A 27,913-nucleotide genomic window follows, 5' to 3' on the forward strand; every position below is an offset into this window, starting at 1 on the left:
GAGTATGAAACCCAATCAAATGTCAATTCAATCATTGTGATTTCAGAATCTGTAGTTATTTCCTGCTGATACTGTGAGGGACACAGGATATCTGAGCCACCTTTATTATCTGTTGTGAAGTACTGCTCCTGGAGAAAAGTTTTCATCTCACAATCCATAACTCAAAAACTGTGCATATTTTCTTATGTGCATGTATATATTATGTGCATGTATATATTATATACCCTTAGTTAATTAAAAAGAATAATCACTTTGAATATGAATACTCAACATGCAAACATCTTCCCACTGCCTATAGTTTTAAAGATCCAAAGTAGTATTAGCAGTAATAATAAAAATAATAATTCTAGGCAATAGTTTGTTTTTATTGTTAAGAATTATTGTTACTGTTCTTTAGAAGCTACTTGTTACCTTCAGACCATATATATTACATAGTATGAGAATTTTTTACTGGTCCTTGGAGATGAGACACATAAACAAATCTGTCTCTGTAGAAATAAGTAAGAAACCATGCGCCAAGACAGAATGGCTTTTTCTTATGCTTGCCTGCACTTAGTCTGTAATCCTTCATACAATCAGAACTGTAATATTCATCACTTATACGTTCACAAAAGTGCTGAGCTTCAGTTCTCCTATAACTAAAACAAATTAATACATTTGTCTTCATTAACTGAACATAATTCAAGAAAAAAAAGAGGTGCAAATTATTTATTTTTATGCAGGTCAAGCCACGTATTGAAACTAATTTGAGAATTTCAACTGCCTGAGCAGTTAATTTATTATTTCTGAAATGTAAGAATGCGTAGCTATCATATTTGATGAAAGAACTGCTTTTTATAGTTGCCTCAGGATTATGAGCATATTGAAGCACTATCTTGGAGGTATGCTGAGAATGAGCTTTATATCAACAAAGAATTGCCAAACCACTTAACATCCTGTAGCTGTTGTGAGCCAGCTCTGCCTTAGAGAAAGGGCTTCTAATAGGAATTTAGCAAACAGATGTAACTAAAGCAGTGACATTATTAAAACTTCATGTTGATGTTCTTGTGCCTAGGAACATAATGTATGGTATTCATCTATGTTGTGTAAATGGTAGGAATAAGGAGTAATAGCAGTAAGTCATATGAGAAGCAACTGAGGGAGCTGGGGTGGTTCAGCCTGGAGAAAGTAAGGCTTAGGGGAGACCTTCAAGAAGGCCAGCCTTTACTCCCAGGCAACTAGCAACAGGTCAAGGAGAAATGGCCTCAAGCTTCTCCAAGAGAGGTTTAGGTTGGACATGAAGAAGGGTTTCTTTGCTGGAAGCATTGAGAAGTGCTGTAATGGGGCATCCAAAGAAGCTGTGTGACGTGCTGTCGGAGCCGCCTAGCTCTACCCGCAGCATCACGCGGAGAGCGCGATGCACCTTAGGAGCAGGCTGACCTGAGGTGAGGCTCAGAGCAAATGCTCTACAGCACTTTCCAGATGTCATTCGCAGTGTGGAGGCAAAGATGAGGGGAACATCTTCTGTAAGGGTTCCAGGGAAAGGTTTAGTCCACAAATGGCCCAGGAACAAAAAACAAGCGGTACAGAGGTACAGCAACTTATATATGGGGCAGGAGCAAGGGGAGGGTACAAATCTTTAACCAATGAGGGATGTCCTGGGGAGGGGTACAGGGCGGAGTCTTATGATAAATTAACCAATGGTGAAAACAGGGGGTGTGGAATAGGTCACATAAGCCAATGGAATGTCACAAACCAGGTGATTGACAGGGAAGGTTCCAGAATAAGGGGTAGGTACAAGATGTGATTGACAATTCAATGGGAGGCAGAACAGGGAAAGTTTAGGACCAAGGGGTAGGGTTTACAGTGATTGACAACTGGGGTAGGAGGATACAACTTGAGACAAACCTACTAAACTGAGGGGTGACAGAGCATACCAATTTAAGGTATAAACAACACAAACGCACCACAACAGTTGTGGAATCACTATTCCTGAAAGCTGGATGTTGCACTTTACACTATAGCTTAGTTGAAAGTGTGGTGTTTGGTTAAATGTTGGATTTGATGATCTTGGAGGTCTTTTCCAAAATTGATGATTCTGTGGTTCCATGAGTCTACGGATTGGATTGACAAAGACTCATCTACAAATTTAAAATTTCTCTGGCCTGATACATTGCTCCTAATTAGAAGAAAACTGGTGTATTACATCCCTGCACATGGTGTTTGTATGGTTTGCACTTAGATGCACCCAAGGCCTCTTCTCACCTCAGTTCATACCCATGATGAAACAGTTAGTAGCAAGACATTCACTGTTTAGAGAATTTCCCTTATAGCTCGCCAAAGGATTGGGGTGTTCTGCAGAAGTGTGAAATGAGTTTTCAGGTCTGGACAGTTTTATTATGAGCTTACACTTGTCTTTCAACATAATCTTCTCTGCTGACCAAAATCATCACATAACCAGAAATACCAGAAATACTTAAGAATTTCTTTAGGCTTCGTTAATTCATCTGTTTATTGCTGGGTAGTGTTAGACAAATATTTCTTTCAAAGAGGCTATATTTGCAAACTATTCATATGTGAGTGTCCCAGATTTGCGTAGCGAGTTGAAAAAAGAAAGCACTGTATAAATATGAAATACTTTTATCTGTGGCAAAAATAATACCACTGTTTTTTTCACTAGAGGTTTCAACAATGATATCTTCCCATTTTGCAGCTGTGCAATTCAACAGGGGTAGGGAGATAATAGTGTATTATGATTATGATCTTTTCAAGTTGTCTGTGATGTTAAAATACACGAAGATTCTATGAAAAATGTTACTAACACTCATTTGTTTAATCTGTCTAAGAGATATGCTTTACAGCAGCTTATAATCATAGTTTGAGGAGTGTGTGCAAAAACTAACCTGTGTGAAAAAAAAGATAGAGCTGGAATGACTAATACAATAATTTAATAATGATCTGAGAATTTAAAGCAGTAAAAAAATCCATAAACATCCTCATTCTGTTCAGGTTATCTTCGTACTACAAAAAGAAAGACTGTATTTAGTATTAAACCTGTTATTTTCATGTCTTATTTGAATTATTCATTGTAGGCAATCATTATCCTGTTTTGTTTTGTTTTATAATGCGCTCACTGTGGAGGATAGATATGTTTTAAGCAAGTTGCAAATTCTTATTTTTAAGTATGCTCCTTTCCCAGTCCTAAAGCAATAAGTGTTTATGAACACGAGAATTACTTAATGGCTACTTTACTTCCAACTCCCAAATATTCATCTAACTTTGATATCAATTATTTTGCATATTTATGTCTGGGAAATTAATATATAGTAAATCTCAGCTACATCATCCATCTTTGTTATGTATCCATTTTGTTCTATTTTGTTATATTTCAGCTTTATAGAACCTACATGAACTTTGGTTCTATAAAGAAATTACCAGAAATTAGCCTCAGGGGGGATTGGTTATGTGTGTGAAGAAGTGAAAACAATTAGAAAACACACCACCTGAGAAAGTGGTTTGATTACATTTAGCATAAAATACTGATTTTAAGTGTTTCCTGACTTACCAGCAACCAGAAACTTTGTCCTTTCAAAGCCATACTTGTAGCTCAAAGATGAACACACACACACACACACACACACACACACACACACACACACACACATATATATATACACACACACATATATATATAAAGGTATAGTGAGCAGGTTTGGTTTGGATTTTGAATGTTTGAAGTTTTAATTTACATTCAGGGTAGTTTAGACTGTTAACTGTCGAGTTAGACAGCAAACACCTGCTGAGAATTTTCCATTGTAGTAACTGCAACTTAAGAAATATTTTCTGTTTACTCCATGTCTAATATTAAAATATTATGATGTTAATGCAACAAGAAGTGTCTGGGTTAAGGATCTACAAACACTGACTTTTGGTTTTTTTTCCATCAAAAAGCTGGTTTGAAAATAGATCCAGGGACTGGGAAGTGAGAGAATCCATTTTCTTCCTTCATATATTTCTTGGAGTTTTTAGAACCCACAGATAGGAAGAATGAACCAAGCAATATTGACCCTTTATTCTGTCCCTTCCATCCCATCCCACTTAGAGGAGGTAAAGTGGGTTAGGGAGCTGAGGTGGCTGTAAATTTTAAAACAAAAACATTTCTGTGGAGATAGAGGAAGTGCTTCTCCTATAGCCAGTACCTAATACTTTCCTACGGCATGTAATAACTGTGACTGTCAGTCTTTATTACTGAGTGCTGATTATACTCTATGTTCCTGGAAGGTTTTTCAGGCCCTGTGATGTATGAGGCTGTAGGAAATAGTTTTTTGTTGTTCCTCATAATCTAAACATCTGCTCCACAGTTATGTGTAAACATTCTTGTGTTGTTCCTGTCATGCCTATGACTGCAGTATGCATGACATTTGTGAGAAACTGAACTCCACATAGTGTATCACCAGTTATCTCCTAGGAAGGAATGTCTGTTCCAAAGGACTGAGCTAAATTTTGTCTTGTAACCGCAAAAGAAAACCTGTGTCATAGTAACAGATGAGCGGGGATAGTAGAACAGTAGAAACCTCAAAACTTTCAAGTATGATATCACAAAGCATGCAAGCAGTTTGGTTCTTGACTGTGGTTCTTGATAAGGCTAAGAGATTGGATAAGAGAGATGTTGTTAAGCTAAAATTTAAATGATTCACCCATTCCCAGTAGTATAAATGGTGTTAATCAGCATTCTTGTGGAAATTTCAGGTATGCTTAGACTGGAGTGAGATTTTGACTGCAGTACATTGTATTTACACACAAACTATTTTTAGGATTGATAGATCAAGCTGGCATAACCACAACAAGAATGGGTTCATGCAGAAAAACAAACTCAAAACAAATAAGCCAGAACTCTCCCATTCCGAGTTTAGTGCTTTTTCCTTTCAACTGGTAAAACTAGAACTTGAACTGGTTGTTTTGTTCATTGTACACTACTCATGTACAGCTTCAAAACCTAGATATCTTTCCTGTTATATGTGGCTTTCTCCTTTCAATAAATATTTTACTACTCAAAGAAGTTCTAAATTATCTCACTTTCATACCTAGGTTCTGAATATGATAGCGTATTCCCAACTTTGTTTCAAAGAGAATTCAAGTCACCTTTGTCTTTTGCTTAGGCCAAGTACACAGAATGTGAAATAATGTTGCAAGATAAATAAAACTGTCTTGGGATTATTAATAACAAAAGAAAAAAAAGCCCAAACAGGAAAAAAAGATGCTATCCGTGGTGTCTGTGTATTCAGAACGTATTTTTCCTGTCTAGGAAATAAAAAGTAACATGTAAGTCTGTTCTGCTTGCATATTTAAAAATACTAGGCAATTCATAGTCATTCCTTTTAGTAAAATGCACCTTGCATGATGAAACAAAAAATTTCCTGGTTCAAAATTTTCTTATCAAAAGAGTTAGCAGAATTAGCTGCTCTTCCTTTTGATTTACTTAAAGTCAAAATCATTTCTACAGGCCCCAGTATGCTCCAACTGCTTTCATATGATAGAATGAGTAACCAGGAAGGAGATTTTGCTAAGTTAAAATCTAGTAGGAAGCATTTTCAAGACCGGTTAGATCAGCAGAATTTTAAAGTACTAATCTGTATGCAGTGAAGCCTCAATATAAAAAGCTTATGTGTTCATAATTTATGTTTAAACATATCATTATGTGCATAAATCTTTATATACTGAGACTTCGGGGCAGAAAACATATCTATGTATAGCTTCTGCAGTAACCCTGGGAGACTGTTAGTTTTGTAGAGAAACTTTAGAAAAAGGTGTTTTATGCAAATTTTCATATATATTGTCCATGAGTCTCAGAGATTCTATTTTCCTTTTATGTCTTTTTTGTTTTTGTTTTCAACACTAAATTATCTTTAATGATCATTTAAATAAGATTATATTAAACACTTTAGATTTAAAAATGTAAAAAGCAGGATATGGGCTTCTTGCAACACCTCATGGCAGGGCTCAAGTCATCTTTCAGTCACGTGATGAGAGTGATTTGGAATATTACCTGTGAGTGTCAGAAATCTTTTGCATTTACTCGCTAACATTTTTCAGTTCTGCAGGGAAAACAGCTGTTACATCCAGAGTATAATCTGGGTGCCTTGACCACATTATCTATTTATTGTTTCTTACTTCTTAATGCTACTTTTGTCATCCACTGATCAGACTGTGATATTTTAGCCACTTCAGGTGCTTCTGGGTGGATTTTCCATTTCTAGGATTTGCATTCCTGTTTGTAAGATGAAAAAAAACTAGGAAAAAATCTAGTCTGAGGAAATAATATTGTTCATATGCTTCCGTTGTTCTCTTAATAGCTATTTGAGTCAGCAGAAACAGAATTAAAAATTCCTTTATTCCAAGTATCAGATTATTAGGTGTACTCGATATTTGCTGCAAAACATAAAACTATGGATTTAGAACATTCTAAGTCCTTCAGAATTAGAATAGAACTACAGCATTCAGTGCTAGTTTTTTCATGGATATAAATTTTTAAATGATTGATTTAACAGCAGCAATATATAATGCTTGTCATCCCACATTGATCTTTACTTGTGACAGGATCATTTCTTAGACAGGATAATAAGGTATATAAATATATATATATATATATATATAAATAAATATAAATATTGCAGTAGAAACACCAAAGGTCCTGTAACATGTCCATTCCACAACTATTGTGCAAAATTTTGCAAACCACAAACAGTAAGTAATATAATTGAAACTTTCGAACTGAATCACTGTAAACTGTTTCTAATGTAACCCTCTTAAACTTAACTAATTGTAGACTGTATTAGTACATGCTTTATTGTTTCTTTCTATGAATTCCTCAGTTAATTAATTTTTTTAACTGTTTCAAATAGACTAGAATTGTAAGTGTACAAACCTGATCCCCAGAAAATATAAATAATACATGAAGAATAGATGGTACTCACTATATTTAGACCAACAGAAGTGTGGAAACAAAATGCAAATCAGTTTAATTAGAAAGCAGCCTGTCAGATTGGAAGACAGCTTAAACTGAGTCCAAGACTATTTCTCTGAATCTAATGTTATTTAAGTTGTTGTTGTTAAATATTTATATGCAGTGTAATGTTGAAAATATTCCCAAAAGATTACAGAATGCACTTATACTTCCCCAGGCTCTTGTGGACTAATCATGTTCCTTCTTCCATCTCACTGAAGAAACATGTCAAGTATAGGGTTTTGCGGAATTCCAGCATAATCAGGATGGTCTGAAATGATGTGACGTAGGCCCCTGAATGCACAAGAGAGTAGAAAATTTTGTTTTCCTTCTTTATGCTTCCTTTATAGTCCAGAGCAAACACAGTTTACCTCCTAGCACAAAACATCATCCTTTTCTAAGCACAGATGATAAGTGCACAAGTCCTTGCAATTCAAATACTTTGAGGATGGCTCTTCCCACATATTATTCTTGAATAAAGGAAGAGGTGCCTTTGTATTTTGTAATTAGCAGTCCTTTCTATGTTCTACAATGGCACAGCATCTCTTTGTGATAAGATCTCTTCTCAGGGTAAGTTCTAAATACGTAAAAAGAATTTGAAGAAATATAGAACAAACTAAAAGAAATTAAAAAAAAAAAGAGTATACATATTTTTCCACAGTTTAAAGACTGTAGAAGATCTTTGCCATGCATTTCTTCAACTTCTTCACAGCTGATCATTTAGTACATTAAATGGTTAAAGAGGCAGCATCTCTCTAGCGGATACAGAGGATTTTTTTGAGGGTAAAAAGTTAATGAAAATGTATTTTATTACATTTAGCTGAAAGAAACCCTAAAAACTATAGCCAGTAAGTAGCATTATGATGATAGAAGGAAAAGGAGGAGGGATACATTGTAGCATTGCATTCATATCAACTGAAAGAGGGGATGCCATGCCTTTTAATCTACTCTTTTCCTTCTTTTCCTGAGATTTCTTAACTACTTTAATGAAGAGTCTTTTGTTCCTGTCTTTGAAGGAGGCCAAGAAAATGATGGCTTTGTTGTCTGCTTAAACACTGCACAAATCTTAACAGAGAAAGTACTTATAACTGACATGATTTACTCTATAAAATTCGGAAAATAAAAGCTTTCTCCATTGCCTTTATTCAATTATCAATGTACGTTTTAAAATAATCTTTGAAAAGCCTTTATGCACAATGTAAAGAAAAAGAGAACAGATTACATGCAAAGATATGACATCAGCCTTTGAACTACCCCTTGAAATATTGAAATGTTCTCAAGCTACAAAATTATCATGTCATTTTAAAATAATGAATTATAAGAAAGAAATAAATCAAAATATGAGAATTTACGTCCCTCCTATTCAAACACACTAAATCTTATCCTTCTAAATTTCTTACTACCTGGTACTGTTAATAAGTAAGTGCATGTTGAAGGGTGTTTTAAATGCCTGAAAATCTATCAAATAAAGACTTTTGTGGGTTGGTCTGGAAGTATAAATTTTTTTTCTCCTCTTTTAATAAACTAACAGGCTAAAGTGTTCATTTAATATCAGACCTATTATTACCTTTAGAGCAGCAAGCTATGAAGCAACAACCTGTAGATTTATGTATATTAGACTAAATCTACTGAAGCCCATTTAAAAACTTACTGAGAAAAAATTGAAAAAGTTAGAAGAAGAATACTGTTTGACTGAATATAATATTTGGGCAGGAAGATGTTTGAGACCATGGGACTAAATGTGATAGGAATTTTTGCATCAAGTGGCCTGGCTTACTGCAAAACCAGCTGGATCAAGTTTTCTGGATATATATTTGTGTGAGCAAGTGGATTTGTATTTATGTCACCAGTGTGATTGTGTTGAGAAGCAAATGGCCTTTTGATTAATATTAAGGCTGTTAATGATATCGTTTTTCATGAGATATTATTTATTTTTATTCAGAATAACTAAGGTTTCATGTAATGTATTCCACATGATATTTCTTCCCTGTGGTCTCTTCAGGTTCTCCATATAGAGACAAGATCACTATAGCAATTCTTCAGCTGCAGGAAGAAGGCAAGCTCCATATGATGAAAGAGAAATGGTGGAGAGGCAATGGTTGCCCAGAAGAGGAAAGTAAAGAGGCCAGTGCTTTGGGAGTTCAGAATATTGGAGGAATCTTCATCGTGCTGGCAGCAGGATTGGTGCTTTCTGTCTTTGTGGCAGTTGGGGAGTTTTTGTATAAATCAAAAAAAAATGCTCAGCTGGAAAAGGTAAATATTGTCATTACCTGTCTAATTTATATTTATGGTCTATTTAAATAATATTTTAAACATTTTGTGATATTTAGTGAAATGTAGGTGATGCATATTTATTGTTTATGCTTATAGTAAAGCATTTGTATAACAAAGGATGACAGCAAAATATCCGAAGTTTAACATTTACAGCTTTTAATTTTTCTTCAATGTGTTTAATTGTAGCCAGATTTCAGGACAAGTGACTATTTCTCCTCTTATTCAAGCCTGAAAAAAGACAGCTTTTTACTCCTGGAAGTTCACTGCAGTTAATTTTATGGATGAAGAAGAAATCTGAAACTGTAATGGGAAACAAATTAATCTTCTACAGATAATTCTGATTTTCAAAAGACAAACCATCTGTAGCTCAAAGTCAAATTCTAAAAATGTCTCTATAGAAATGTTCTTTATAGGAGTTTATGCTTGCAAAGTTGTCCTGGTAACATCTGGAAAAGGTTACATCAACATGATTCTTTTTTGGTGGGTTTACTACTGATATGATGTCCTGTAATTTCAAACTGACCCAGTTTTGAAAATCCTGTTGTTAACTTGTTGTGTACTTGCAATTTATACAACCAGAATACTGTAATTGTGCTAAGACTAGTAATATATTGAATAATTTGTAGCTGAAGTTATCTTTTTTGCATAATAATTACATAAGTATTTCTATATGTATGTGCCCATGTCTAAACCTAAAAGAAAATAGTATATTTTATTGCTATGGCAAAATCTGAATTTTAAACATTGAGAGAAATTGTTGGATTTTGCTAGGTCTTCTTTTTTTACTTTTCAGGAAATTATGACCTATGACAATTTTTAAATTTATGTTTAGAAATGTAATTTAATAAAATCAGTAGTAAATCCAAAAGCTATATTTATATTGGTATTTTTCCAGATGATGCTAGTGAGCTTTTGTAACTTGAATCATTACTCAGAAAATTTGCTATTTGTTTTCACTTTTGAGGCAACTTTCTGGTATTCAAGTTTCCTGTTATAAATATATTGTTAAGAATTTTTTTCTAACACACATTAAGGCAGTGTGAGGTTTCAAGGTCCTAAACACTGTTTGAACATGGGTACATTCATTTAATTGTTAAAGGACCCTTTAGGTCCTCTTCTCTAAAATACTGCAGGCTAATTCCTTCTGTTAGCATACTATTGGAATGTTATGTTTCTGAAATGAATATGTAAGGAAAAATATGCTGGTTACTTAAGAAACCCATGTAAATATCAATAATATTTGTCCATTCTTAAAATGGATATGGATCTTATATACACATTGGTAAAGTTTGGTTTAGCTTTTCTGGATTTTTAGCAATCACTCAATTAGAAAATAGGACTGCTTTGATAATCATTTTGTTATGAGTTCAGTATTTTACAGGGTGTAAATACATATGTGATAATAGCAGCATGTTGGAAGTTGTGAGAGGAAGCAAACAGTAACTTTCTAATTAAGGATTTGTTTCCTGAAGTTCTTTAGTTTGGAGGGTGGAGGTGGGGAGGAATTGTTTATGGTTTGTTTGGTTTGGAGGTTTTTTTGTTTCTATTTTTCTTTTGTATTTGCTTTCTTCCACTTGTTTGTTTATTAGTGTTGGATAGAGATAGCAATGACTGGAGGAATATGACCTCTCAACAGCATTTGTACAAGAAATGTTTCATCATCAAGTATTTAGATACTTTGAAAGTTAGGAATAAATCTGCAGCAGCTGAGTTGGGTCAGGCTTCTCTCCTTTCTCTCCTCCTTGCCCCCAATCACTTACCTTCCATCTCCTCCCTGCTACTCCCAGATACCCTGATATCAGCAGACCATTGAAATTTCACAGCAGTTTTATTTATGAAATGCACTTAAGGGGAAAATAATGCTCACATCCCTGCACATGGCCTACCCCAGCATCCCTTCACCCACTCTTTGCAGCACCCAAAGACTTTCAGGAAACATCTTCTTTCAACCTCTCCCAGAGCAGCAGATTCCCTTTGCCTAGGAGAGGGAGCAACAGCAGCCTAGGGCGAGATGAGAAATCCTGTAATTTGTCTCCAGTCTCGACAAGTCCCTGCTGAGATGAGCAAACAATGCAAATAATGCTGCTTTGGATATCCCATGGGGAGAGAGGCGGTACCTATTTTTGGTAACATTTGTGGTTTCATCCCTTCAGAATCAGAGTATCATTCTGGCATAGCGTTTGTCAATATTTGGAAAGAGGGAAGAACAAAGGTCATACAAAGAGCCAAGGAGATGAAATGAATCAGATCATTTCAGCTGCTGAGTATATGAAGTATCCTGAGTTAGAAGCAGCCATGGGTGTTTGCTTTTTAATGTGTACAAAATACTCAGGTGTGCTTCCAGCAGGGAGGCAACACAAATTGAAATTGTATAATATAGATATGGGGCTTTAGAATTTTTTTATGTCACCCTTCTCTTGGAGCTTGCACATAAGCAGAGATATTGTCTGGTGTGAACCTATTTGGAGGAGTGAAATCTTGAAAGGAATCAAGCTCAGAAAAACAGCAGATAAAATGGTGTGATTTGCTAAAATAAAAAATGTTGCATCTTGTAAGAAAAGATGGTTCAAAACATCCATGCCCCTGATATGTTTAAAAGTCCGAAGCAAACATATGATACTTCTGAGATTTTCTGTGAAACAGATGATTTTATGCCACCACACACTTTCCAGACAGAGAGAAATTCCTCTTTTATTGACACCATTCAAAAGAAAAGCCTGGATGTTATCACAGTTAGACTACCAGTTACTGGCACTTACTAAAGCTAACTTGCTTGAAAGTAAGTGTCCTAAATTGCTAACTATTTTCCAGAAAATCCAGAAATTATGAAAGTGAAAAAAGCTGTATATGGATTAAATTCTGTTATCATTTCTAGCCTTTCAAAACTCATTGAGCCTTCAGCAGGCTGGAACTAGATATGCCTGTGTAAAAATAGCAGATGTAAATTTTATTAATTTTGAACCATTATTATTATTTAAAATAATGTAAAATGACATACATACCTTAACTATTTGTTAAGAGACACACTTCCTATAGTAAAAAGTACTAGATTAAATCTCAACATGTACTGAAACAGTAATGCCAGCAAAATATATCTGGAGTTATACAATCAAATCATAACACAAACATCAGTTAAATGAACCTCTCTGAAATAGTGATTAATTTATAATTTATTATAAATGCAATAAAATCAGTAAGTACATTAATACTTGTTTATATCTTATATACATTTACAGGGAAGACAAAAGCTATTGAACATTCCATGGTAAATAATTCACTGCTCAGCTGCACAATTGAGTTGAGAAAGATTAGTGTGGATAATTTATCTCTCAAGGCACAGTGTCTGAGCAGTTGGCAGAACTGGGCCCAAAGCAGAGATCAGTAGCTTGGAATATACATGTGTTACATATAGAACTTTTTTACTTACAACTGCAGATTCCATGGAAGAAGAAATTCTGAATTCTGAGCTGTGACTTGTATTCAATACTATGTCTTCAGAGATGGCACAAATTTATCTGGATGACTTTTGTCTGAAATTAATACAATAATTCAAAACACGTTATGCAGAATTCTCAAAACATGTTTTTATAATGTAAGGACAGCAGGAACAAGACTTTCTGATCATAACTGGCTCAAAAATTCATGCAGCTTTAATGAGCTACAGAGTCTTTAAGTTTTGGTACAATTTGATCTTAAGCTTATTAGAAATTAAATGTGGTTTTGCTATGATTGCTAGTAATTCTGAATTTTCTACTTCACACACATATTTTAATAATGTGATAACCTGGAGTGTATTTTGGACTAGATAACTCTTCTAGTCTTGCCTAGTACATAATCTCACTGTTTCCTTCAGAGGAAGTGCTGGGAATGGCAGAGCACATATCCTTGTCTATGGTAGAATGTTGATATTCCAGTTGGCACAGTGGGAAAGGGTAGGAGGAGATGGTAGGTCAGAAGTTGTCCTGACATTCCTGCATTCCTGCAGAGCAACCACAAGATGGTGCCTTCTAATTTCTGAGAGGGAAGTTTAATTGTCACTTTTTAATAAAATTTATGTCACAATGCTTACTTACTGTTTAATTGCAGCCTTTCTGAAAATGCTAAAGGCTTGTATTATTTCCCATTGTTTATGATACAAACATCTAATTATGTCATCTACTTGGAAACATGTTATTATCAGACCTTTTTTATCTAGCCAATCTTGACAATAAATGCTCAGTCATTTGCATTTTATAATTGCTTTTTCTGCTGAATGACCTGCTCCCTTATTTTAACAGGCACTCAGAGGGCAGGGAATAAGCAAGGTTAGAATCAGAAGCCATTTAAAACAATTACTATGTCTTTCTTATTTTCTTTTCTTTTTTTTTTAATTGATGTGCATCAATGCATTATGGGTTTATGTCCATTTCACACATTTAGTTTTGTATAGTTCACATTATTACTGTAAATGCCAGGGAAAACATTGACCTTGAAGACCATTAATATTTAGCATAATATATTGATGATTCTCGGTTTGAGAATTTATTGACCTTTCCTTTGACTTTGTGTGTTCGAGTTTTTTTTTAAGTTTTCTCTGAGATTATTTCCATTTTCATACCACCCTTACAGAGTGATTAGATACTACTGTAAGTGTTAGCTGTGACAGATGTGATAGAAACTACGTGTGCACTGCTGAAAATATTAGGATGAAATTCACAGTATTGATGAAGGCTGTGCCATGGATATATAGACCATTGCTTGTTGTCACCCTTGTAAATTGTTCTTGTGCCTATCCTGGTCAGGGTTTCTTTGGAGAGGGTGACATTGGCTGGAGAAGTTATCTACAAATCTGGTTTTACTGGTGTAGTGGTCCCACACCCTTCTCAAGAGGCAAGGAGGGGCCAAGAGCTGATGGGCTGAAACAGTTTTTGCACGGTGACCATATGCAGTTACACATCATCCTGATTTTGCTCCTCTCAAATATGATTTAACTGTTCTCAATTTCTTTACATGCAGTCAGTGTAAATGCTAATAAGAGTTTATTTTCCAAGGTCCTTTTATGATCTATTTGTACTAGGATAAGTTTCCTTCATTATGTCTTAAAATGCTTCTTTTTAGAATTCATGTCAGCAAAGTGCAAATGTATAGATTCTCCTCTATGGAAAGAACTTACACAAAGAAGTTAATAATTACTGAAATATTGTGATGCTTCTTTGTCAGCAGGATGTGTAGAAAGTCAGTATTTTCATCTTTATTTTAATTGCTATCAAGAGTGCAAAACCAAATTTCAATATTTTCATATGAAAAAATGAGAAGGTTTTAGAATTCTTATTTTAATGTAATATTTTTTGGTCTGGTGTTTTGGAATATTTTTGCAAATTTTACTAAATTAGTTTTGACTAAAAACTTTACTTTCTCAGAAAAATGCAGTTATGTCAGTATTGCTGGAGTTCAAAAATATTCCTAATAATTTAATATCAAAAGCCTTTGAATTTGGGACAGTAATTTATAGTAGTTTTGGAACAATACCAAAGTAAATCTCAGCCTATTGATTTTTTTCCAGGGAGAGACAAGTTCAAAAGATTTTAAAGTTGAAAAGCCTGTTCCTCAGGCTACAAGAAACAAAATAATGTGGACATCCTTGGTAAATTGAAGTAAAAGCTTTGGGATTTATATCCCAAGTAGCTTTTGTGCAATCTACAGTCAGTGATGTAGTGTGCATTTTTGTGTCACATTTTTTAATGGAGTAACCTCAGAAATTGTAATTTTGGCTGAGAAAAGCAGCAGCTGGGACAGGTCATGGAAGAAAATGTTTTTCCAACATTAGCATGCTGCATTCTGCAGATATGCCATTGGAAAATTGGGAACTTCTATCATTCTGTAGTCCCCTGAGCACTCACTGTATAAGTATGTATAAACTTGTATGGTTAATTTGTGTATGTGTAAGTTTAGAGATTACGTAAATTTCTGGTATTAATTTTAATTAAATGCCCTCTTGGAAACCATGTAAGTATATATTACAGAATATTTTTTTAGGGGAGGAATTGTTGCAAAATCCAAAAACCCAGCAAATCAAAACAACCCCCCACAAAACACAGATGCAATCTGCACCCCTAAACACCTTTAACAGAAGAAAATAAAAAAGGAAAAAAAGCAAGTTACCAACTGTGGCATTTTTAAGTAATTTGCGAACAATAAAATACTAAAACCAAGAATGCTATTTTTATTTTTGACTGCAGCTCAACCAGTATCTGTTTGGTAATGGACTTTTTATTCTGAGGTGTTTTTAATGTCTTAATTTGTGTCTTTCAAATAACAACTGAAAATAGAGGAGTGTATGTAAAGTTGACCATTATGTAAGTACATAAGTACACAAGTGCAGGAAGTTCAGTATAGTTCCATATTCATTCAGTCAAAGATCAGAGTTTAAATGATAGGTCTGAGTTAAGGAATATTTTAAGTTTGACAAGAATTTAAAGGTGTATGAAAAAAAAATTTGGAAACCCCTACATGTTGTTTACTTTTTAGCAAATATGATTCACTTTCACTCATCAGTAGAAAGAAGAAACACATTATATGATTATTTTCTCCTCTGATAAAAATATATTTTCATTCCAATGGAAAATATGTCAGATCATAAAACATTTGTGTTTCTAATAATTTTTAATTGTCTTCCTCTAAATAATACCTTAGCATATAATATTTTATTATAAACCATTAAACTTCTCATTTTTAACTGATCAGCTCTGCTATAGTTAAATGTAGCAGCAAATACAGTTTAGTTCAGCTGATTTATTTACTTTGACTTTTGTAAAGGTCAGCAAAATAACAAGCACATCCTACTACATTTTAGATTGAGAATATATATTTGACTGTCAGATGAAACCTTTTAATTGTAGAGAATTGGGTGGTAAAACTTTTGATGTCATGTACTGCAATGTGACTATAACATAGCTCCCAAAACAGTAGACAACTTTGGCATTAAGTTAATACTGATAGTCTCTCTCTGTTCAATATGGTTTGAGGCCATGCCAAATTTCTCATTAAGTTAATACTATCACACTGAACTATAAAATTAGTATAAATTTTACAGTGAATATAGTACAGAGGACTTAATCTGAGTAAACTGTATAAAAAAAAGCTGTTTAGAATTCAGGTAAGAGAGCTTATATTTATTTTCTAAAACATCTCTGTAAAATTAACTATTTATTTTCAAATTATGTTATACAAAGCATTTTAATCCACATAGATTGGTACTACAAAGCATTAATTACATCTCATCATCAGTTCCTTTCACCGTGCCTGATGATCAACAAACCTGATATTCTTTGGACAAAAAGAATGAATTTAGATGTAGGATCAAAGATGATTCAACAGCTGAAAGAACCTCCACATCCTGTGGCTGAGAATGCAAGATCCCAGGGGATTGACTAGAGCAACCAGTATCACCTCTGCTGAAAAGGCAGAGAAATATCTGCAGAGATGTGATTGCAAAATACACACCCATTAACATTGCAATGGCTATTGTTCTAAACCAGTTAGGCGGTGCCATATATTCTGTTATTTATTTTCTCAGTGACAGCTACATGGCTGAAGTACAATTAATTGCTCTCAGTCCTTGTTAAACACCTACCAGTCATGTGTAGCCATTGTCCAGGGGCACAAGACAGCAGTACCATGTTCTGGAAGAAGATCTGGACTGGTGTGACAAGGTTTACATCAGTGAAAATTATTGTCTCTGACTGAAACGCTAATGACAAATAGCACTTATTGCCACTTTGAGTTTGAAAACACAGACCCAAACCTGGAGAAATGTGAGACTGTCAGCCTCTTCCAGAAGAGGCTGAACTGAAAAATGAGAAGATATCTTCTGAGTGCTTGCCTTTACCTGTCCAACACAGCACCTGTCTCTCTGGGATTAAATTGCCATCACCCCCCCTACTTCAGCCAGGCACTGGAAGCTGGAAATGACAGCACCATCCTGGTCTGACAATAGAGTAGGACTGTGTAACATCTGTGTGTCAATGACACCACAGCCCAAATTATTTCGTTATCTCCTCAGTGGCCTCATATACATGTTGAAAGGAGAGATGACAGGATGAAACCTTGTGGAATCCTACATGAGAGAGAGCCCTCGGGGCTGATGAGCAATTGCCCTATGCCATCCTCTGGGAGTTCTCTGAGAGGAAAGAGTGGAACCACACAAGTGCAATCCCTTCTGCCCCAGCCTAGGTCCACAGGTGAGTCAGAAAAACATCATGGTCAGTGTGATGGCTGGAAGGGCTGCTGGCAGAGCTAAACAAAACCACTTTGAAAAAAGCTTTCTGCACTAATAGAAGTTCCCCATCAACCACAGACAGAAAGGTAGCTGTCAGGCTAAAAACAAGGAAAATAGTTTCAGAAGACTTTAAATGAACTCAAGTGTTGCTTTCCTGAAAGTCTCTGTCATCAACCAGAGTGCATTTTGTTCTGTTAGGAAATAAATTTTAGAATTTGAGAGTGGCTATATCTTTTTTGGTGAGGTTTTTTTGTTTGTTTGTTTTATATGGGTTTTTTTTGACACCGGTTGATAATTTATTTAAGGCAAGCTGGAATTTTATTGTCCCACTGGGAGACACAATAAACACAAGAAGTGGCCTGCAGTGAGGTCCTGTATGTCATCTAAGTTCATGTCATAACTCTTAAACTCAGCGAGCACTTCAGCCTGCAGAAAATTGTTTCAGTGTTGTTTTGTTACAGGAAGGGTCAGTCCCATCAGACTTTTTTTGATCCTCTCTGTCAAATAGCTACAAAAGTCCTTGAAACAGCCAGCATTCAGTTACAGGATAAAGCACCTCATGCTTCATCAAGCTGTCTGGAACTACTCTACTGGTGGTGACTTTGTAGATACTACAGTGAACACAAAGCTTTATCTGTGGAATTAAATTTTTCACTTTGTTTGATATTATTGTCATCATTTGAGTGGGCATTGAAATTTCTCTTTCATACAAGTGACATATATTTTTGTCTGAAAATAACTTCCTAAACTGGTTGCTCATTCTATTTCTTCCATAGCTCCAAATAATTGCTTAATCTAAAATTTGGAATATATTGGTGATATGTTCAGGTAATTGGTGTGAATTTAGTCTGAAGTGTACTTGTGCATTATACTTGCTGTGGATTGAAACTGTACTGCCTCAGAAAAGTTAGTGGCAAAATATTTTTAAGGTAACTATATTATGCATGTATGGATATGTATAGTATGCACATATATATCTGCAACCTTCGATCTACAGTCATGCTTAAGAATAGGTATATAACTAAGCAACCTAAAAATCTAATTACAGGTACACTTCAACTTTGAAATGCTTGTACTCTGACTACCATGATATATGATTCACTTTTTCTGAGGTTATTTTCTCTTTAATTGTTCATCTCTTTGTGATCCTAACCCAACATTTTGATTGGATTTGTTTTTCTGTCTAGAGGGTTTAGGATTGACAGATTTTCCATACACATATTTAAAATCCCTGAAGGAGTGGCATAGGAATCAGAAACTGATTAGGAGGGAGAGTCAGGATAGGACTGTGCATTCATTCTCAACTAACTTCAAGACAAAAAACGATTTGATTGATATGTCCTCCTAGATGCTAGAACAATGACCCATAGCACAAGATAATACAGGATTACTGCTGTTGCTGCTTTAAGATAATTAAACAAATCTTCAAATAATGTCTGACAGACAAGACAAGTCTTGGAAGTAATGAACTCTGTAAATCTTAAATCCTATTGAATGTTGACAGTCATCAAAGAAAGGAAAAATACAAACCAGCGATTGGAGATTTTTTAAACACACTGACTAGTTAACCACTTTAACTAGAATGTTTAGAGTGTTGCAAGCATGCTGTTCTCTCTTCCTGTTGCTCTTTTTAGACTGTTTAAAGAAAAATCTAAGGTAGTCTCATAATGATGTGTCTAACAAATGCTATTATGATTTCTAATTACCTTTCTAAATTCTCATGAAGCTAAATAATGAAAGCAGTGTAAGTATTATCTACCTTTCATATTAATACACATGTGGAAAAATCTTTTTCTCATGCCGTAAAGCCATGCACAAGCCGTCTAATCAGCTTGTAAGCAGTGCTAGCATTTTGCAAAATTCTTATCTTGATTCTCCATGACTTGTGAGATGTCAGTGGCAAGGAATATCAGAGCTGTCTGTTACTTCTTTATTCACCTTATAACGCACTTTTTTCAAAATTGTTTTGTGTTAGAAGGCTAAGACCTGCAGTTCTGATTAAAATTATCTTTTGTGCACTTTTTTTGGCAATGTTTTATCAGGATATGCTGCAACAAAACTGATGCACTTATGCACACTATGGTTTAGAGAGCTGTATGCTGTCCTTAAATTCTTCTAGTATTTGATTATATCTGAATTGAAGGCAGCACTTACTTTCTGGTAACATTTAAGAAGACAACTTATTATTTTGTAAGGCTTAGTGAAAGATTGATAATAACTGATGCTCTTGTAACATGCCTACTGTGTGGAAGGTAAGTTGGGAGCAAGAGGTTATTTTCTTTGAATTAAGTGGTCTTGTAATATAAACTAAAGTGCTCAATTCTGTGATGGACAACAGTTTTGAAATGTAGCCTTTCAGTTCTGTAAATATTTTGCTGTTTTCCCCTAGCAGTTGAATTCAGGATCAAGACATTGGATTATCTTTTCTAAAATCATATCATTCTTTTCTCTGTCAGATAAAAAATATTCTAGAGCTTTTTCTTGTTTTCATGTATTATTATTCCGAAGAATTGAATCCTAACAGTGAAAGAACACAAAATTTAATGGCATCAAAAATGGAGACTACAGAGATTGGAATTGAAATTAGACAAAAAAATTATTAATTTCAATTAAAAAGTGAACTATAAATACTTTCTAAAATTTATTGAATGTGACTTTTTTAATATGTATTCCTTATGTTTCTCAGATACAACCCAAAGAAGCAAAAAGATCTGGATCATAAACTTACATAGCCTTGAAATAATATTTTTAAAATACATGACTATTTCAATGAGTGAAATTTGAAACAAGCAAACAAACAGAAAATATTTAACAATACTCTTAATCAGAAACAATATTTTTATTACTGTATGCGCATACTAGATACCATAAATAACTTATAAAAATAATTTGAAGACCTAGAATGGAAGAATATTTTATGTAAAATAGCTGTCTCAAAGTTACGGTATATGCTTTGTTAAGACTGTCAGCCATTCAGAAATATCTCTTTTAATGAGTTTTCATATCCAGGTAAAATTCTCAGATAAAATGTGTTGGCAAGTTTCTTGAGATCTCATTTTCAAGATACATACGAATGTTGACATGTATCTTCTCTTCTCTTGGACGTTGGTTATAATCCATTCCCTACTGATATAACCTAAAAATTTATACCCTTTGCAGATTTTTGCAAAGGTTTTGGTGGACTGATTCCTCTTGAAAAGGATTTATTCTAATTCGGCATTCTTCTCAGACATCTTGGCAAAAAAAGAGAGACAAGGGATACAATCTTGAAAGTTTTAAGAGCAAATGCATAATTTTAAAATTTAGAAGGATTTTGTTCCTCAGAATGTTTTAGCTAAGTCTTTAATTCCAGCGGTGAGAGCTGTATAATGGCAAAAAGTGGTGTAGTGCTGAGTTGCACCATTTACTTCTTAATGGATTCCCTATGAAATTCCTGACTTATATGCTAGGTTCCTCACACAGTGGAAATTCCAAGATCTTCAAGCCTTAGAAATTTAGCCTGTAAGCCATTATGAAATACTAAATGAAACCTTGCCCTTTTAAAATATTTCAGGATTAATTTCTATTCCATAATCATAATGGCAGTTTTGATGTTAAGCAACAGCACTTTAGTAGAAAAGAGGGGATTCTAAGAGAGTTGAATATTTTCTTTCGAAGTATAGTAGGACAAGGAGGTACAGTTTTCTACTTTCTACACAATACTCAGCAAAGATACCATATGCATTAACATTTGACATGTTACATTCAGACCATTCAATTAGGAATTTTAGCCACCTCATTCACACAAAGAAAGCTGTCTTGGATGTCAACCCAGTGCACATAGCAGAGCTCACTTCAGCCAGAAATGCTAATTTTTTGCCTCTGAAGGGCATGTTCTTGACTCTGAACCAGAGAAATATACCTTCTTCTTCTTTGGACTCACAGTTTAAGCTTTTTTTAGTTGTAGGTGGTAAAATAATTTCTAGTGTATGTTGAGTAGGCATTATTTCAAACTCAGCAGGAGAAAGAAATGTTTCAAAGGAAGTGTATCACACCCACAGCAAGATTACCCTTTCCTTCAATTCCCACCTGCCCATTTCCTTATTCATGCAAAGGATTAGGGAAGAGGGCATTTGTTCAGGATTTTTTGGATTCATGTTCAGTTCTAATTCCTGATTAAGACAAGTCATGTTTGCACTCTTCTGCACAAAACAGAATTTTATGTAAACCTACTGAAGTTCTCAGTGAAACAGGAGCTACCACTGAAGCTCTCCCTCTGCTGCTGTGTGCTCTCATCCCTAATCTACAGAACATCTCACATTTTCCCTTTCTCACTTTCTCTGTTCCTCTGTTAACTGCTACCGTGCCAAGTGGAACAGGATCAGGAGGCAGCAACTGCAAGTGACTTTACCTTGGAGTGGTCTAATGCCTGTAGGTTATGGCTGTTTACTGAGACACAAGCTTAGATTTCTCTGGCAGAAGATGCTATTTTATTGACACACTTAAATGTGACTGATGTTCAGCTCTAATGCTCCAGCTGATGACTGGCTGCACTGAAGAAATTTATTCTTTAGCAGTTGCCACATTTTTTAAGGAACTTGGTTTGTTAGGTCCTTTCAGAGAATACCTATTGGACTGATAAACATGCATGGAGAACTGGAATGTGAATTCTAAAAGGATCCACGACTAAGCCAAGCACCAGTGTGTTTCTCAGAATTTCTACTATTGCCAAATGACAAAGCTGTAAAATTTAATGGGGAAAGCTGAGTGCCTTTCTGCTTAGAGTCCTTTCAGCCCTGGAGGCTGGAAGCTGAATGCAGACTTTTATGAATGCAGCTTCAATCTAGGTAGGGTAGGATGCTTAAATATTTTCTGCATCTAATCTTCAAGCTTCAGGTTTGTACGAATAATGAAGATATAAGTTCAGAAATAAAGGAGGGGTTTTTTTAAAGGCCAAATGAGACAATAATATATTGATTACCACTAACCAAACAAAATAAAAAAATGGTCACAAGATAGTTATAATAATTCTAGATGCTTTGACTTTTTGAGTTCTTGTTCGATAAATTGTTTGTTTGTTTTTAATTTGTTCATTTGCCTTTTTGTTTCTGATCATCTCCCTGGCCTGGAGATTAATTATTAAGAGAGAAAAATGCAAAGGGTTAGACCACACCTCAAATTTGTTTTGGCTGAGAGCAATTGTCAGAGGCTTGGCTTAACATCTCAACTTCTGGGATGTGTTATTTAGCTAGTACATTTCTCCATTAGATGCAAAACGTTTGAGTTAAACTATGATGCAGAGCCCAAAAGTGAGACTTTTTTCCTTACTACCATATGTCATTTGATACTCCAATTCTCAGACTGAGAGAAGGCTAATTGCTCAGCACACTATTAGCAGTTGAAAATTCAGTCAGACTGAGAGAATAGGGAGATTTTATTTTACTTTTCAAATTTCTTGTACTGCAAGCTGGAAAAAGGACTTTGAGGATTTGATGGAAAAATGTTAATAAACTTTAATAATACACATTTCGTAAAGCTCAACAAAACTCAGTTGCTGATTTGGGTTTTTTTTATTTTGCAAACACCTACTCCATAAATGATAACCACTAGTGGGAAAAGTTTATATACAGAGGATATTATATATAATGGAGTAAATATCAATTTTCAGTAATGGATCTGGATTTTAAGAGTATTGAAACATGAATTCATGTTTATAAACTTTTATAAAATTTGTATACTAAAACAATATTTTGTTGAATAACTGTTACTTAAGTCACATAGAAATACAATTATTATTTTGAAATATGGCTAAGGGGATTCTACTGAATGTCTAATATGCATGTTACATTCAGATACTGTACTATAAAGCTAAGCTGTTGACAGAAAATCTGCTTGAAGTAGTTTTATGTAACATATGCATCCAGACTCAGTACCCGCCAGAAAAACAATTGTACAGGCAAGGTGATTTTTACAGTCATCACAGTTTGATAAGTGATTTTAATTATTATGTAACACATGTAATAAGGCCAGCAATTTGCTTTGAGCTTCAGACTGGGACAAAGCAAAGACTGACCAGCTGTGCCAGTACAGTGAATCTTCTTCTAGACATTGCAGTTAGTGATTTCTTACAGCTATTTTTTCTCTTGTTCCTCTATTTCCTTCTGTAGAGGTCCTTCTGTAGTGCCATGGTAGAGGAGCTAAGGATGTCTCTGAAGTGTCAGCGTCGACTAAAACACAAGCCACAGGCCCCTGTTATTGTGAAAACAGAAGAAGTTATCAACATGCACACGTTTAACGACAGAAGGTTGCCAGGTAAAGAAACCATGGCTTAGAGCTGGGAAGCCAAAAACCCCAAGCACAAACTGTCGTCTTTTTTCCAAACAACCTTGCAAGAATGTTTCCTGTGGAAATATGCAACAAGTGCAAAATAAAATGAGTTACCTCATGCCGCTGTGTCTATGAACTAGAGACTCTGTGATCTCAGCAGTTGCAATGGCCAGACTCGAATCACAAGCATCATGGATCAACAAAGTTATGCAGGGTTACGCTGTTTGTCATGGGTTTCCACCATTCTGAATGAATGTTCCATGTGAGTTTTGTGGCTGGTTTCAAATGCAGTCTCAGTGAGAAGTTACAGGTTCCTTTTGAAGTTCAACGGTTGCCAGAAAAGAGAGAATAAATGTTCAAGATGATACAAACCACAGAAGGAGTCTAGTAAAAGTAATGTCTCAGAACTGTAGTGGAACAAGAAACCATATGCTCTTCTGAACTTCCCAGCACAGAAAAGTTGGTAACTGCTGGTAGACTGAAACTACCATCTGGACAAGGCGATATGATCTTCCTGGATGGAAGAGATGTTAAAAGTGAAGAAATATGAATCCCACAAATAGAAGAATAAATATGATGATGCTCACCTGCTTTTTTTTTTTTTTTTTTTTTTTTTTGGAGTGTTTGTGACACTGAACTAAGTAAATAATAATTACAAAAAAAAAATAAAAACAGAATTTAGCTGGGTTGGAACTTTGATCTAAAAAAATGACAAAAATATTTCCAGAATTTTGACCCAATTTTTAGATGAAGGAAAGTTTCCTTAGTACAAAGGAATGTATCTTACAACCTTTAGATATAAGCAATTAATTTTCTTTTCTATAATTGTGAAAAGAGGGGAGGGGGGTGGGAAGCAGTGTATTTCACACATAGAGGGCTTGCATTTTAGCCTGAATGGGTTTTGAAACACTTGTTCCTGCTACTAATTGAACTCAATGGAGCCTGTGCGATTCTCGCTAATGTTGGAAGAGGGATGGGTCACCTAAAAGAAGTGAATGTCAAGAACTTAAAGGAGGACTGCATTTTTCAATACAGTCACAGTACTAAATGAACAAAATTCTTGAGCAGTTTTTTTTTTTTTCCAAAAAAAAAAAAATGTTCAGGTTTATTTGTGGAAATGCAAGATTTCTATGAAAATAGTTTTTGTATGGAAATTTTTGTAATACTTTTTATCAACAAAATAAGAACATGTGTTTCTGTCAGGGGTGTGATGCCAAGCATGAGTGGTAGTGCGTGCGCACCACCAACGTTTGGTGAAAACTATTTTTATCATGAAAAAGGAATCTTAGAAGAGACATATTTTCAAGTTATATAATATAAAAAAATAGGTGCACTACCACCACTGCTTACCATGCTACACCCCTGGTTTCCACTAAGCTGATAACATGCTGTCATGAACAATTGTGTGTAAATGGTAAAAGACACAGACCTCTTGACCACATTGTGATAGAAGTTAATATGCACTCAGTTTGCTGTTTGAATCCAATGCACAAATTTAAAAAAAAAAAAAAAAAAGTACAAAAGAAAGCATTAAATTTATGTCGGTTTTAGTTGGTTTGGTTTTGCTGTGTGTTTTGAGCAACATATGTGCAGTACTTTGTGTCAGTACTGGTACTTAGCTTCAGCTTAGTGCCCTATCCTGATGATTCTTTCCACTAAATTTGTGACAAGAGAGTTTGCTGGGAGTTCTGACAGAAGCCATTACAGCACATTGTGATAATATTTGCAGGATTTGGTTCTTAGCTGCTATAAAGCTAACTTCTATGTCCTGACTGTGGTGAGTTCCTGGACATAACATTTTGAAATACTGCCCTACAGATGCTGAACCTTGCACCACTGTCTACTGTAAATTAATTTGTATCTCAACGAGAAATGTATGGTATGGACTATGTAAGAATGTTATGTCAACCAAAAAAGATTATGAAGATGGTCTTTACATGGAAAAAAAATAATTTGACTAATTAGGAAACCCCCCAAAAAACATTAAAATAATCATAGATAATATGTCATTGGTGAGTAAAGAGATTGGTTGTTTACTCAGGCTTAATTTAATCTTATCATCCTCTTTATGGCACAGAAATATAAGATATATCATCCAAACTGTAGAAGTTATATAATGAAATTTAGGGGTAAATGGGAGGTTTGTGTCTACTACCCAGTTATCATGAATCTTCATAGAGATTGAGCTGGCCATTTCCATTGTGAGCAGGGACTGAGAAAGCAAATTCTCTTATATTTGTGAGTTTCATCCCCATTTATGTGATAACAAAGAACAGGTTATCTTTGTCTGAAGTATAAAGAAGATAAAAACACTTTAAACAATTTTTCTGGTAATGAGTATACTTACATAATTTATATTTAAGTTAATTCTTTAAAACACTAAGGGGAAAAGAGTAACTGTCATATAACACAATGAAAACTCCTAATTATGATGGCTTGGAATGGAAAAAATTGGCTATTGCATTTGATTGATGATTTACAATAAAATTTGTAAAATCATGTAATAAAATGCTGTATTATATTCAAACATACTGTTCCTTTCTCCATTGAGGATGTTGAAATAAGCAGGATTTCATTTTGACCTTGCTGCACAAGACTAATTCTCATTAAGTTTTATGTGAGCCACAGTAAGAGCGAATGCAGAATACGTCCCAAATATTTTATTGGGTCAAAGTTCCCCAAGGAAGAAAACTTCTATCACAGAGATTGAGTGGCTTAATTCAGACTTTGGTCAGAATTTTAGCCTTCCAGTGTTGAGGGAAATATGCAAAGTAACTGGAGATTTATATTAAAGATCAAGAATAGAAATGCATGGCTCCACAGATTCATAGTAGGATAATGGGTTTTTTTTCAACAATCATCCACTAACTCATGTTGTTATTTTGTTGTGCATAAGTAATTATTTCTTTATTAAGACATTTACAAAAAAATTGACTAATAAAGATCTGACCCCCAAAAAAGTAGAAAATACTACTGATAGTTTTGTTCTTGGAAAAGCTAAATTTCTTTCAATTTCCTCAAAAGCTTCATTTTCCTTTCACTGCTGTGAAAAAAACCCTTAATTCTGAAGAAAAAAATCTTTGTTTTAATAGGCCTCTGAAAGGCTTCTCCCAAAATTCCAAAATTCTCACGCTGCATAAATTTCTATATTGTAATTAAAATTGATGGCCCAGCAAAAATCAAGAGAGTATCTGGCCCACAAAGATTAGGAATCCATATATAACTGCTTTATGCGGTTTCACATAACAGCTTAATTAGTCTGCTGATTTCTCAGGACAGGGTGATGGGTGTTTCTCTGACATACCTCAAATGTCACTCTAGAGAAGAATTTTAAAGCAGTTATAGCTCAGTGAAATGGTGCTGCCTGGTGGATGACAATTGGAGGTAAAAATTGAACAGGATTTTTTTTTTGCCTGTTTTAGTGAAAATAGGCAACTACAATCTTTAAAACACAAAACCCATACCATTTAAATCTTCAGCTTGCCTCAATATGGTTGTATAGCAACAGATAACCAAAAACAAGGGACAGAACCCCTTTTATGTTGTTGATAAATGTCATTTGTGAAGCACTGGTAGTGAAAATTATGAGCCAAATGGTTGGATGAAATCAAGAGATCCCTGATGCTTTATAGTAAATGAGGATTTGTCCAATTATAGACATCAGCAGGCCTTTTTAATGGTATTCTCCTTTTATATAAACATAAGTACAGATATATACAGGAAGTATCTGACAGATTTTATATGTGGTATTTCTTTCTGAAATTTCTGTCTCAATTTTCAGTTGAAGAATTCAGTATAGATTTGGAATAACCTTTTCTTTCATTTTATTATTACTTGAGGCTCTGTTCATTAATTTTTCCTGATTTCATCCACAGAGTGTTCAAAACCCCAAAAATAACAGAGTTTGGTCCTACTACACTAACTTGTTAATATTTCAGAATTGAAAAAAACATAGTTTATGAAGGAAATAACATATTGCACCAAAATCCAAAGCCAGAAATAAAAGAAATGCCCTCATATTCTACAAAATAAAATTATTTTCAGGGAAAAGGGATCACGAGCAGAGGTAATATCATACTAAGAGGTAAAAAATT

General features: G+C 34.6%; 1 protein-coding gene across 5 annotated transcripts in view; it reads left to right on the top strand.

The window, feature by feature from the left end:
• GRIK2 (glutamate ionotropic receptor kainate type subunit 2) overlaps positions 1 to 24,491 on the top strand; it is a 353,896-nt gene extending 329,405 nt beyond the window's left edge. For 2 of the 5 annotated variants that reach the window (XM_086876641.1, XM_086876645.1), the window contains 3 exons: positions 8,985 to 9,235; positions 17,298 to 17,475; positions 23,660 to 24,404. In XM_086876641.1, the coding sequence (XP_086732767.1) occupies positions 8,985 to 9,235; positions 17,298 to 17,475; positions 23,660 to 23,673 (443 nt within the window). In that variant the 3' untranslated portion in view covers positions 23,674 to 24,404. Of the gene's footprint in view, positions 1 to 8,984; positions 9,236 to 9,442; positions 9,644 to 17,297; positions 17,476 to 23,659 lie in introns of those variants that run through there. The other 3 variants (XM_086876642.1, XM_086876644.1, XM_086876643.1) reach the window with 2 other exon arrangements.
• The last annotated feature ends 3,422 nt before the right edge of the window (positions 24,492 to 27,913 follow it).

This window comes from Cyanistes caeruleus, chromosome 2, assembly GCF_971803275.1.
Source record: "Cyanistes caeruleus chromosome 2, bCyaCae1.hap1.1, whole genome shotgun sequence".
In the NCBI taxonomy this organism is placed as follows: Eukaryota; Metazoa; Chordata; class Aves; order Passeriformes; family Paridae; genus Cyanistes; species Cyanistes caeruleus.